The 14579-nt window shown below is 34.6% G+C and overlaps 1 protein-coding gene across 1 annotated transcript in view; it reads left to right on the forward strand.

The window, feature by feature from the left end:
* LOC150090042 (muscle calcium channel subunit alpha-1-like) overlaps positions 1-14579 on the forward strand; it is a 1145904-nt gene that overhangs the window by 623875 nt on the left and 507450 nt on the right. The window contains exon 21 of the mRNA XM_090389719.1: positions 106-235. Coding sequence (XP_090245845.1) covers positions 106-235 — 130 coding nt within the window. The remainder of the gene's footprint in view (positions 1-105; positions 236-14579) is intronic.

Here is a 14579-nt window from a genome sequence, read left to right on the forward strand (position 1 = left end):
ACACCTTGTATATATTCATCATTTTATCTTCTTCTTAATTTAATTTTTAAGATATTTCTAGGGTAAAATGAATTTAATACTTCTAAAATTTTGTTAATTTTTCAGATTTCGCATTCTTTGTCACAAAATCATCAATCACAATTATTTTGGCAATATTGTTTTGGTATGCATTCTGATTAGTAGTGCTATGTTAGCAGCTGAAGATCCTCTAAATGCTGGATCAGAAAGGAATAAGGTATTGGGTTTTCTTTTTATGTTCTTTAATAATTCATATTGCTGTTGCTTTCTTGATACTCTATTAATATACTTGTCATTCCATGTTTATATTCTCGGTAGTTATAAAGTCCTTAACTTTTTTTAAAAATGAAAAGGCAAAATGAAGAACCATAAGGGAAAAAAAACAAAAACTTCTAGCACAGTCAGGCATAAAATTTAAGGATTTTTTTCTCTTTTTCTTTTAAGAAACAAAAATAGCTCGTGTTCACCACCAATTGACCAAATTTTACGTATTAAGATTTTACAACGTATTTGTTAAAAGGGGAAATAGCTTTTAATTCTGTAGTACTGTGTAAAAAAAGACTAAAGTAAATAGACGATTGCCAAACTTCTAATGGTCAGCCTTTTTTATGATAATAACCATATTTTATTATAGCTTTCTATCATTTTAGTGCCCAAAAATGTAACATAACCTTTGTGTTCAAGACAGACCCTCATGTTAGATTACAAGATTATGTTTGCTAGACTTGACTCCTGCAGATTTTTGGCTGTGCTGGTGGTATTTGGAAAGCTATGGTTACATAGATAGCCCAGTTTCATTAGTGTTTAAAGAATAGCATTTAACCAATCTCTACAGATTTGTTGCAGGGGAGCGTGAACTTTATTCTTTGTGTACTTAAGGTTACATATCAATAAGGTGGATGTACAGAATATCTTTGATGTGCTGTGTAATGGCAATTTCTATTTTTGTTTCTAAAGAAAAAAATTTTATTACATTTTAAATTGCTGTTGATTTTATAACCACTGTGTACTTATGTAATTAAGATTGCAGGACATATTTTTCCTAAATGAGAAGTTTATGATAGTTTAAATTGATTCTAGGCTTAAATTTTTCATGATTTTAGAATTAGAAATTTTTAACGATGCTGATATTAATGTTACCTTCCACCTCAAAAAATCTAATTCGTAGACTCACAAGTCTGACTTGTGTAACATTGAAGTAGCTTTTCTAATTGATGTGAGTGGTCATAACTCCACCTGGCTTTAAATTTCCAGTTGTGCTGGTAATGCATCTCCATGATTTTTATTCTTCTTTCCCTTTGTTGGTCTCTGTTTTAAAGCTCCTGATCCAGCGTTTTTTGACTGCATTATTGAATTGTTAATAAGATTTAATAGTAAAAAAACAGAAATTACACTATAACAGTGTGGAGTGTGTACATTATGTCTTGAAATAATTGACAGAACTGCATTAGGGAATCATTCTGGTAAGAATGCAACCTTATATTTCTCATAATTCTCTAAACTATCAAAAACTGTGAAATTTTGACTGTCCAACAAATGTGCTAAGACTGTTTTCAGGACAAGAATAAAAGCATGTCACAGTAAGGTGTCATCAGAATCTTCAACATTATATTTGTTGTGCCTGAATCTTGGTAGTTGCAAATTTTTAATAACCATCAGGATTGCAATTTTTTGCATTCTTTGTTAGGTCAGTGAAGATAATTTAGATGCTGTAATGGAAATATAAAAAAAATAAACCAAATAGCCAAAATTCCAGTCTTTAGCACATCCTCACAGGCAATAAAATAAAATAAAAATCAATGAAGTCAAATCTTATATTATACATGTATTAAAAGCATATTAGCATTAGTAAAGGCACATGATGCAAGAAAGAAAGCTTATATAGCATTAGCCAAAAAAAAAAAAAAAAAAAAATCCATTTTTCATACCAACTTTGTAGTTGCTATGAAAAGCCTAGTAGTTTCTACAATTATTTACCTGAATTCATTCTCCTAATTTAGAATTTGCTGTTGGTAACATTGTCATTTGTTCCCATTATGTAGAATTTAAAAATCAGTGAGACCTGGCAAACCCAGGATCCTGAGCTGGATATCATCATTCTTCTCTTTCTTGGTGATGCCTTTCTACTTCTCTCTCTCTCTCTCTCTCTCTCTCTCTCTCTCTCTCTCTCACACACACACACACACACACACACACACACACACACACACACACACACACACACACACACACACACACACACACACACACACACACACACACAGTGGGTAACTCGGGATTTTTTTTTTTTTTTTTTTTTTTGGCTGGTGCAGCATAAGCCTTGGCTTCCTTGTATCATATGGCTAATAATAATAATAACCTTTGTAGTCACCCTTACGAAAACAATAGCCCTTCTCTTTACCTTTGACAGTAGTTATGTTTTTAAGTAAATCTCATGTTAGTACACTGCGATCCCCGCCACCAAGTGGGTCGTTTACTTGAACATTCTTGATGTATCAAGAGTATTGCTTCCTCTTGTTGCCTCTCTAACATGCTTCTGTAGAAAACAGTCATTGAATAAAGTTAGAAAAGTCTTGCTAGTGTGTGAGTGATAACTACAAGTTCAGTTCCATTCAATATCTTGAAAGTTAAAAACTACCACTATAAGACATTGTAATTGTGATTTACTGGCCCACTCTCTTTCTATGTATAGTTTTTTTTTTTTTTTTTTTTTTTTTTTGGTATTTTTAATACTCATCTGCTGTAGCATGTGCATCTTGTAAGGATTTAGCTGCTGAATCTCGATTTAGCTGCTCAATCTCCGTGTGGTAGTGCATGTGTGCCAGCTCACGTGTGCCAGCTGTTTCTCGTGAAGTGGACATGCTGTATTCCACTGTAAGGCTGGTAATGCATCAGGTGTTGCAGTACTATCCTTACAAGATGCACATGCTACAGCAGCTAATGCTAAAGCACTACTCTCATTTTCATTTTTTTAGGTGGTGATTATGTCACACCAAACTGACTTGATGTTGCACTAATTACCCATGTCCACTGGATTTAATATACTTCTCAAATAAGAGCTTAACTCCTTGGTCCTCCCCCTCCTTTTTGTACATATTGTACTTCCCATATTTAAATTTAGACCTTACAGTATCAGCATTTGATAATTTAATCACTATTTCAAATTCATCAAATTTATTTACTACACTCCTAGAATTAGTGCATTCAAATATATAAGCTCCTTGCCTTACTTTTGGTTACTCTAATACAGGGTTGTTAAAATTAAAGTATCCCTATGTAGAGTTCTAAGGCTCTTACTGCAGATAAATTTGGACAAGAGGTACAATAAAGAATGCGCTCACCGTTTGTTGGAAAAAAAAAATTAGTTACAAAATTTGTCACTGTATGGCTTGTAACTATCTTAGTTATGATTATGCAAATAACATAAGTTATTTGCATAATCATAACTAGGATAGTTACAAGCCATACAAATTATGCAAATAACATAAGTTATTTGCATAACCATAAGTTATTGCCACAGCACCATTACTCAGCTCTACTGTACTGTATAAAAGCAAAGCAATCTCTTCAAAATCATACAGGAGATGCTGCACTACAGCAGCAATGCCAACAATGTTGCAGGAAAAGGTGCTATTTTCACTAACATTGCCTTTTTGCTGTACTACCAGAACAGCAACAATGCAGCTGCAGCTATCAGAGAATTGCGGCATCAGAAGCACATAAGGAGTGGACCTATGACTGTTTGTGCTGTCTGCAAAATAATTGCAAAATTTGAAGCAACAGGACATCTTGGTGTTCAACCAGATAGAGGTTGAAAATGAGTGGACTCCTCTCGTGTTAAAGATGTGGCTATAGCTGTCGTGGATTTATCAAGTCAATCTCCGTGTGGTAGTGCACGTGTGCCAGCTGTTTCTCGTGAAGTGGACATGCTGTATTCCACTGTAAGGCTGGTAATGCATCAGGTGTTGCAGTACTATCCTTACAAGATGCACATGCTACAGCAACTAAAGCATGGTGATGCAGATATTCATTTCACATATGCACTTCAGTTTCTGGCGTGAATGACAGTGGATATCACTTGGTCATGGAACATCCTTTGGAGTGATGAAGCCCACTTCTGCTTAAATGGACAAGTGAATATGCACAACTGTCACATTTGGGCAACCGAAAACCCTTGAGTTATCCAAGAGGTCCTGCTGCATTCTCCAAAAGTGACAGTGTGGTGTGGATTTACGGTCACATTCATGATTGGGCCATATTTTTTTTTGAACAGGTAACACCGACTGGACCCCGCACCTGTTCCTTCACTGGACAGTGATATTATGAAATGTTGGCAAATTTTGCAATACCAGAGCTGCAACAATGTGGGTGCTTTCAGGATACCATATTCATGCAAGATGGTGTGCCACCCCACATCCACCATTGTCTCTAAAGATTGCTAAGGCAACACTTTACAGACGAACAGATCATCAGCCGTTGTTTCCAGACATCTTGTCCACCCTGATCACCGGACCTCACCCCATGCGACTTTTGGTTGTGGGGTTTTTGAAGAAACCAGGTGTATTGGGAAGGATGTCAAAATCTGGCAGATCTGAAGGACAGTATTAGATGTCATGTGCTGGCTATTCTAGTTGACATGTTACATTCTGCTGTGGAAAATGCTGTTCTTCGAATGTAAACTGTTGTTGACCAAAATGGCGGACACATTGAACAATTGTAATGCTGTTCAAGTGATTTGTGTTGCCACAGTGGCGTATAGTGACAAATTTTGTAACTAATTTTTTTCCCCAATAAATGGCAAGCGCATTCTTTATTGTACTGTCCAAATTTCTCTTCAATACAAGCCTTAGAACTCGCTCCAGAGCCCTCTATATAGGGATACTTTAATTTTAACAGCCCTGTATATTGTATATTCCGTGTATTTATTTATTCCATAATGACCCACAGCAGGGCTTAAAATCCCCTACACTTGCTTTCTAGGCTGCTGCATGTTCCAGTAGAAGCAGTTCAAAGATCACTTTAATCTCTGCCTGTGTCTCTAGTTAATCTGTTAGTTTTCCCTTTAACCTAACACTGCCTCGATAGCATCAGCAAATATTCTTCTATTTAAGAAGTATCCCATCCCTGTAAGAGCAGTCTCTCCTGTTAACAAGCACAGACTATATTGAGAAAAATTCTGCCTCATGAGCCATACACAGTTTTTCCATGGCTGAATTGAATGACAAGTCTCTCAACATGTACTCCCTGATATCATGTCTGGGCAGAATGCAAGCACTTTCAAATTTAATCCTAAAACTTGGCTTTTTTCTAAACATTGCCTTGTGCTTGTTAATAAGCCCTCAGAACTTCTACGCTTAATATTGGCGCCTCCGTAGCCAGGTGGGAAGGAGCAGCAGTGTATAGCACACGCTTCTTGATTAGACCAGGGTTCAAGCCCATCACCACCAAATATGGAGGATGCGGAAAGGTCAGGGAATGACCACCGCATATTCCCGGAGCAATATGGCCTTAGTTGCTAATGCTCCTAAAAACCAAATAACAGCAACTCTTAATATCATCAGTATGTACATGTTCAACAATATCACCTTTAGTGCCCTTCGAACATGATATCTGTTCTACGTCATCTACTTTTGCCCCTGGCCAGCATACACTGATCCTATTCCACCCATCCTTTTTGCACAATATATTTCTCATTTCCCTTACAAAAGCTACTTCTTACGGGACCAGTGCATTCTTCCTTGGTGATTGCCACTGTAAGCTCAGCTCCAGGGCTTACAGTTGTGCTACTGCACAAGTGTAAGTTCTGGAATTGATGTGGGTAGCTGAAAGCTCCATCAAGCTCTCGGCTGCCTAACTCAACCCATTTTAATTCTTTTGAGAATTAAAATGGGTTGAGACCCCGTTTTAATGCCTTTGAAGGCATCCACCCTATTCTCCTAATTCTCAAATGCTTATCAGAATGCTCACTTTATGCAAAGAATTTCTTCACACTCTTTGCACTGAATACACAAAAACATCCCCCTTGGATATGTCATGTCCTATTCCAGAGAGAGGCCTGAAAACATTGCACAAGTAGCATATTTTGTAAAGCTGTGTTTTGTAGAACCTATCCCATCAGTTCTCCCCTGAGCCACAGCACTCCTGCTGTTTTGAGCCCATTACTTTGCTGCCTTAGTCTGAGGCATGGTTTCCATTTAAATTCAATTTAATTTGAGAATAATAGACTAAACTGATAGATACCCAAATGCAGTAATGTGTATTGCACTATCAAGTTTACATTATGTATTATGTGATGCCATTACATTCATAGAGTTTTAAATAGAGTTTTAAATTACAAAAGCTCTGTGAATGTTGTCATAATTTACAAAATCTCTAGCCAAATTTAATGATAAGCTAAGGAGTATTAAGCTATTTATTGAACACAATTTAATATGTTAATCAAGTCAAAAAAACTTATCCATTTCCAGGAGCTCAAAATTTATCTACTCGGTTCATAGCCTTGAACCCAAAAGTGACCAAATTTATCATGTAAAACCTGCATTTCCACTTTTCAGCCCATCTACCTAATTTTTCTAATTCTTGTTGCACTATTCCACGATCCCTATCATTAGTCACCCTGCCAACCTTGAGCAGTACTCATTAATAACCATCCTCTGTTTTCTTCCATTCAACCATAACTTTATTCATAGCAGTAATATGTCACTAAAGCCACACTGCTTCAATTTGTACAGCAGTCTTTCATATAGAACTTCCTCAAAATATTAGTTATTTTAGGTATAATTCTTTATGCATGATAGGATGATATATACCTAACTTCTTTATAGCTAATCAGATTTGTCAGACAGCTGCTATAGCTGACTGGTCTAGTGTGCTTGGATACAGAAGTACATAGGCTTTGAGTGACTGTGGTTCAAGCCTGTGTAACTAATAAATACCATAATATTCTTTTAGCTCTCTGTCTTATAAAACTCATCTGACTTTGTTGTTCTGGTGTATAACCAGAAAATTTATTTCCCCCTTAACTAACCCATGCTAAAATGCCTGCATTCCTGTCAAGATTGTTCTACATTACTTCTTTAATTTCTGGCTCCATTGTTTTCCTTGGAGCTTTACAGGTTTGTAATTATTCACATTGCCCTTTGATTCCCATTTGTGAATGGGATTTATATCTCTAATCTTATAGGAACCTCTCCTGATTCCAAAGATTCTCTCATAATTATGGCCAAGGATTTCATTACCTCTTTTGGTGCTTCTGTTAATATAGTTGGATAGATTCTGTTAGCCTTATTTACATTTAACTGTAACAGTCTCTCTTCCACTTTCCTCTGTTAGGCCCAGGGTGCCAAACATTTTTCAAGGCCAAGTGATATTATTGTGACTTATAGACTGCTCTTGATAAGTGACTAAAGTTATTTTTTTAAGTTCCTATCTTTCAATCAACCTCTTTTATTTAAAAACAGGGCAAACTCCAGAGAGTGGTACCCTTACAAAATTGTTGAGAAGAAAGGGGGGGGGGGAAAGCAGTGATGTACGGTTCGTAACCCCATCCACTCACTGTGTTCCCCCTCTTCTTGCTGACTGCACATAGCAGATGTCACGTGACATAACAGTATGTTGGGGCTGAAAAACAACAAAATTAACAGCAAAATGTCAATTTTTTTTCGGAGCAGCAAGTAACAGAAATGCAATTTATTCGGGGAAGACAAAATGTCATGTAACATAACAACATTTAAAAGTTAAAATGAAGAGAAATTAATGCGAAAAAGCAATTTTTTTTCAAAACAAGAAACTAAAAGTAATACCATGAGTGGCCAACGACCAGTTTTTGGTTGAATCGTTCCTGAAGTTGTGTAAAAACCTAACCTTTTTTCACTAAACACATGACCCCTCTTTATTCCAAAACAACCGGTTTTTGCTTGAATCCCTACCGAAGTCGTGTAAAAACCTAACATAAAACATAACCTTTTTTCGCTAAATACAAATGAAAGTAGACTAACATGTGGAATTAACAATAAAATTCCTCTTTGTATATGCACAATATGGCAATAGAATTTTTTCTTTTCTTTTTAGAACGTAACAACTGACACAATACAAGGTTAATGAAATGGGAAAAGAAAACTCACTTCATCAGTCCTGGCATGCAGACTTGCAGCAGCAACAAACAATTAATGATTCTGTAATAACTGAGAGCAAAGTTGAGGAGAAATTGTTGAAATTAAACATAATTAAGGCACCTGGGGTGGATGGGATCTATCCAGTTATATTAAAGGAGGCTGCAAAGCTCATTCCATTCAAGGCTGTATAAGGCCTTGAATGGGATGAGCACGCTGAATTCTGATGGGATTCTTCGACTTGTTCAGATTACGAACCTAAGGGGATATAATTCAAATCGAGGAAAGACAGATGTAGAATAGATGTGCGGAAATTTGCCTTTAGCCAGCAGGTGGTTAATTGCTGGAACAAACTTCCATCTGTCGTTGTGGAAGTTGATAGGTTAAATAAATTTAAGGAGGAACTGGACAAATATTTAGAGGGAATTGTTGTGTATATTTTTTATTTTATTATTATTTTTTGGCTGATGTGCTGCATAAGCTTATACACTTGCTTTCTTGCATCACATGCCACTACTACTACTACTACTATGAAACAGTTTACCTGCAGGATGGAACAGGATACACGACACAAACTCAGGACGACATGAGGAAGCACGTGGCAAGCTAACCAAATATTAATTTTTGGACACTTACGGTAATTAAAAAGATGTTAAAGGAAAAATAGGAACAATTTATGAATATTTCCAAGTTTCACTTTTGTTTAACTTAGGATGACTCTGCTCTCTGGAGTATAGCCAAAAACAGTTCTATACTTGAAAAACCACAAGTTAGAACACAGAAAGGAAACTCACCTTTCTTTACCTTTTTCATATATTTCTAGTTCCACTAACCAACTTTAACCACTTGGCTTCCTAGTGGCATTGCTTCTGCCTCCCCATGGTGTGGCCGAAACCTTGACAGAAACGTCCTCTTGCCAAGGGCTAAAAGGAGCAAACATGGCAAACACAGACCATCAAACTGCTACTTAAACTAGCAGAAAACTATGTGAAATTAGTTCATGTACAGCTAAGAGACAAAAGACAGAGACATTCCCTCTAATTGCACTGCTGTTCTTAAACACAAACACAAACATTGTAATGTTTGTGTTTAACATTACAATGTTTGTGTTTAACACAAAACACAAACATTGTAATACTACGAAATATAAAGAAGAGTACAGAACTAAACACTGTGTCACAACTGCCCATGAGGGTATGATGACCAGCCACACGGCTTTGACGGTTCATCACGTGTTCAACAAATCAACTTCCCTTGCTGTGTTTCTGGCTTTTGTGACCAGCGTCTGCTGCCCTTTCACAAGAAGCTCCTCATTTCACATCACGGTGATTTCATAAATTTGGGATCCTACTGGAATCGTACCCGGGCCGTCTGCACTGAAGATGTTAGCATCAGCACTGAGCTAAAGGAGAGCCCAACAACAATGGAGTATAGTACACAAATAAGTATGGCAAATTAGTGTAATTACTAATTTTATTACAAAAACAATATCAAAAATTGTTACAAAAATATTCTAAAAACATCCACATCTTGTTTGTTAGCAATAAAAAGTAGCAGGTACATTATAAAATAGCAATGCAAATTGAGTTCATACAATTTATATGCATAAATATTTTTTCCTTGGCTTTGCCTTGTCAAAAATATCTATTCAATCACCGTAATTAATGCTGTTTACTAGTTCAGATTCAATAAATAACAATGACAAATTACTTGTTTTATCTTGAATTAAACTATTCCTTGAATAGTTTCTTACTTGTTTGAGAACAGAAAATGACCGTTCCCAGCTTGCAGTATAAAAAATATTTTTAATATTGTTTCAATGTTGGGAAATGTAGATCTTAGTCCATTATTATTAATAATCAATATTAATGATATTATACATTTCATTCATATTATTTTGTCCTTTAATAAACAGTAAAAATTGGATAACTTCATCTTCAAACATTTTCCGAGTCAATCATTTTTATATATACTTTATATATAAATAATATTTATATATAAAGTATATATAAAATATATATTAATATATATTTATATATTAATATATAAATAATATATATAATATTTATCGATATTAGTGTTGAATACAGTGTAATTTAAATCAAGATTTATAAATATTTTAAAAGTATCTGAAATATTGGTGTATACTTTTGTTCGTCTATTTATTTCATTCAATGTATTGATAATAAACATTTTTTTCCCTTCTAAAATTACTTCATTTATCTCTCGTTTTGTCGCATGTGGTTAGTTTTTCTTTTTTTAATTCGACTTTTTTTTTTATCTTTGTATTGCCATTCATCAGGTAATAATTTACCTTCTCTTTCAGTAATATTAAAATCATTTGTAATATGCAAAATATTTCCATGTAATGATTTCAAAAGATCAGAACCATGCAGTAAATTTATTGCAGGATCTTAAATAAAACAGATAAATTATTAGATTTATCTGTTTTATTTAATCTATTTAATTTTTTATCCCAGAGGACAGTAAGCAATGCAGTTGCATATTCAACATTTTTTTTTTTTTTTTTTTTTATTATGTTAGTACATTCTAAACACTCACTTGATCTTTTGTGTTCACTTCTTGATAAATTTATTAATTCATTCATATTAATTTAAAATGGTTATCAATTTATTAATTTATAACTATTTTGAGGGCGCCTCCGTAGCCAGGTGGGAAGGAGCAGCAGTGCGTAGCACACGCTTCTTGATTAGACCGGGGTTCGAGCCCGTCACCACCAAATACGGAGGGTGCGGAAAAGGTCAGGGAATGACCACCGCATATCCCGGAGCAATATGGCCTTAGTTGCTAATGCTCCTAAAAACCAAATAACAAACAAACATAACTATTTTGAAGAGCTGATACAGTATCAGTCCTAGCAGACCATCTTGTATCGCTTAAATTTTTCAGTGTTAGTGAATTTCTTCCGAAATATTGATTTAAGACATTCCATCTTCTTAGGAAAGCAGAAAAAAAATTATATAAATTTTGTATAAAGTGGAAATAATTCACTGCAGTAGAACAAGATATTGCTGCCATGTTTGAAGCATTGTAACCTTTGTCCTCTGCAGTTTGTAATATCAATTGATAAACCTCCTAATCTTTTTAAAATAGTTTTCTCTATATATTCAGCATTTTGACGTTCTATAGGAATGAAACCTAATGATCGTTCTTTGATGATATCATTTTGTGACATGTGTCTTATAATAAACACTAATTGATCAGTGTGGCTAATGTCAAGGGTTGAATCAACAATAATATAAAAATATTTTGCTTCTCTAATTTCAGAAACTATCACCTTTTCAACTTTTTCTGCCATCAATTCTATAAATGTATCGCAGGTTTTATGTGAAAGGTAATAGGTTTTGCCAGGTCTACAATTAGCATGCATCTCTACGTGATTTCTTAAAAAAATTATCAAAATTTATATTGAATTAAATTTGGACAAAATTTATACATTCCGTATAAATTTTGTCCAAATTTACTCAAAAGCTTAACAGTAGCAATAATTCTTTTTAAAATATCTTGCCAATAATTTTCTTCAGAATGAATTTGTTTCATTAGTTCCATTTCAATGTGACCCAAAATTGAACATCTCTTAAAATTAACACACATAGCATTAATGTGATCTGATGAATTTTCATGCACACATAAAGACCTAGAAATATTTTTCCAGTCATTAAAACCAGTTATAAATTTATGATTTAAATTTGAAAATAATTTGTACATGAAACAGTAGACTGATTTGCTGGTATCGGAAAATATCAGCCACTCATGTTTTTCCTTTGTTCCATTCACTTTTGTACAGTAAAAATCTGTTTCATGAATATTTCTATAATCAAATTTGTCACTATCCTTATACATTGTTTTTAAATTTTCAATTTTTCCAAAATTTGTTGCTGCATTTATTAAAAAATGTTCTATGAAACATTCATTAATTTCCATGGGCCACTTTGCGATATCGATTGGATACACAATATCACACGATGGTTCATTTAAATTTTTTAAAAACATTTTATTGTCACTAATTACACTATCTCTAGTTAACTGTTCATTTTCCCATTGTTCATATATTTTCTTTACGCTGTATCTCAATCTCTTTTTTGGTCTTTACTACCTCTTATCCTGTTCTTGCACTTTTATTTTCCTCATTTATATTTTTTGCTATGTGCAAAAAAAGCATTAGAGCATTTTTTTTGTTTTCAAATTTGATCTTCATTTTCTTGTTGCCTCTTGCTTTAGATGCCCCAGATTCATATTTTTGCTGCACTGACTAAAAAAAAATTAAGCACTAACTAAAAAAAAAAAAGCACTTAAGCACTCACTGAAAAAAAAAAAAAAAAAGAAATTATTTTATTTTATTTTTTTAACCAATTATTTTTACTTACTTTATATTCTGAACAGTACTTTCATTAAGGTCATATCAAAATAATATATACTGTTTGTTATATAAAGTAAATTACATTTGCCATGGTGGTCACTGACCTCCATTAGATGATTGGCACGCAGTGAAGAGAAGAAAAAGATTTATTGTTCTAAATGTAAGTAACGAACAGTTTTTTTTTTTTTTTCGAATGGTTCACTTTTTTTTTTTGTTGCTCTTAATTCCACAGATTTATAAATTATCTTTTTTGTTGGTGACTCAATTGTCAGGGAAATGGGAAATATATTGTGCAAAGAGGATAGGTGGAATATGACCAGGGTATGTCTACCAGGGGAAAACGTTGATGACATTGTAGTGCAGAGATATCATCTTTTAAGGGCACAAAAGGGATATCATTGTACACATTGGCACTAATCACATTAAGTGTAGGAGATCTGCAGATTTATGCTGAAAAAATGTTGTGAGTTAGAGTTAAATTTTTATATTTAATGATTTATTTAATGATTGACAGCCTTGTCAATCAATTTGGCCCTGGAGAGATTGTACAGGGCTCATGGGGTAGAATTTTTCTCAGTTTGTTAACACGAGAGATTACTTCTACAGGGATGGGACACACTTAAATAGAAGGGGTGCAAGAATATTTGCTGATGCTATCGAGGCAGTGTTAAGTGGGTTGGAAAACTGATAGCTTGGGGGGATTCACAGACTCATCTCTTAAGGGCACACAGGGTGATATTGTTGTACCCGTTGACTTTAATGATATTAAGAGTAGGAGACCAGCAGAATTACTTAACAAGTACAGGTCACTGTTGAAAAAAGCCGTGATATTTACTGTTGTGCGTGTTTTTTCCGAAAATCTTGGTATTTAATGTGTGTCTGTTGTATAAATAGTATAAATATTAAGAAAATTAATCTGGTTGTTCGTTGCAATTTCGAGGTTTAGCCTGTCATGTATTGTATTGAATTTAAAAAAAAAGACTGCCTATGGTCGTTCTGTTGCCTATTATTAGGATATCATCGGCTTAGCGTATGTATAATTTAATTTCAGAAGGGAAAGGTTGTAAAATTTGGTTTTCAATAGTGGCGAGATAAATTTCAGAAGGGGGGGGGGGCAGAAATGCCTAAACCCATTGGTAAAACGAATTTTTGTTGATAAATTTTATTATTAAATCTAAAATATCTAACGTCTAGTAAAAGAGTGGTAAGTTCAAGGATGTGATCAACTGAAAGAGAGGTACGTTTCGTTAATGTGTCATCAGCTGATAGAAGTACATGTAATGCTTGTAGGGTGAAAGGAATATGCACATTAGTGTATAGGGATGCAGTGTCGAGTCAGTTTGGTGTGACATAAGCATTGGGAGATCAAAATTGAGAGTAGGAGTGTGCTATAGGCCTAATGACTCTGATGAGTATAATAAGAAACTGTACAGGGAAATAGAGTGGGCCAGTAAATCAAAGAGTCTTATAATGGGGGATTTTAATTTCTCAGATATTGACTGGAATTTGGTCACTCACACACTAGCAAGGCTTTTGTGGATTTTTTGGATGATTGTTTTCTACATCAGCATGTTCAGGAGGCAACTAGGGGGAGTAATACTCTTGATTTGATTATCAGTAGTGATTATTCAGGCATTAAGAATCTGCAGATAAAGGAAGCACACTGTGGCTGTGATCACAGTGTGCTGAAGTGGGATTTACTCAAAGAAGTAACTATCATCAGGGGTAAAGGGAAGGGTTTTTGCTTTCATAAAGGCGACTACGATGGACTGAGACAGTATTTAAATTCTATACAGTGGGACCAACTGATGATGTTACCAAGAGCAAATTCAAAATGGGAAGCATTCAAAGAACTTATCTTGGAAGCTACTAGGCTTTACATACCAACTAAGAAATATTGTTCAAGGTTAAGGCCTAAATGGATGTCAGATGAACTAATGAGACATATGGCAGAGAAGAAAAATGCATGGGATACATACAAATTAACATGTGACACAGAATCCTATGATAGATACAAGTTTATCTGTAACCAAGTTACAAAGGAGGTTAGGCAGGCGAAGGCAGATTAC

Source organism: Mastigoproctus giganteus, chromosome 2, assembly GCF_048544385.1.
Source record: "Mastigoproctus giganteus isolate SK-2022 chromosome 2, ASM4854438v1, whole genome shotgun sequence".
NCBI lineage: Eukaryota > Metazoa > Arthropoda > Arachnida > Uropygi > Thelyphonidae > Mastigoproctus > Mastigoproctus giganteus.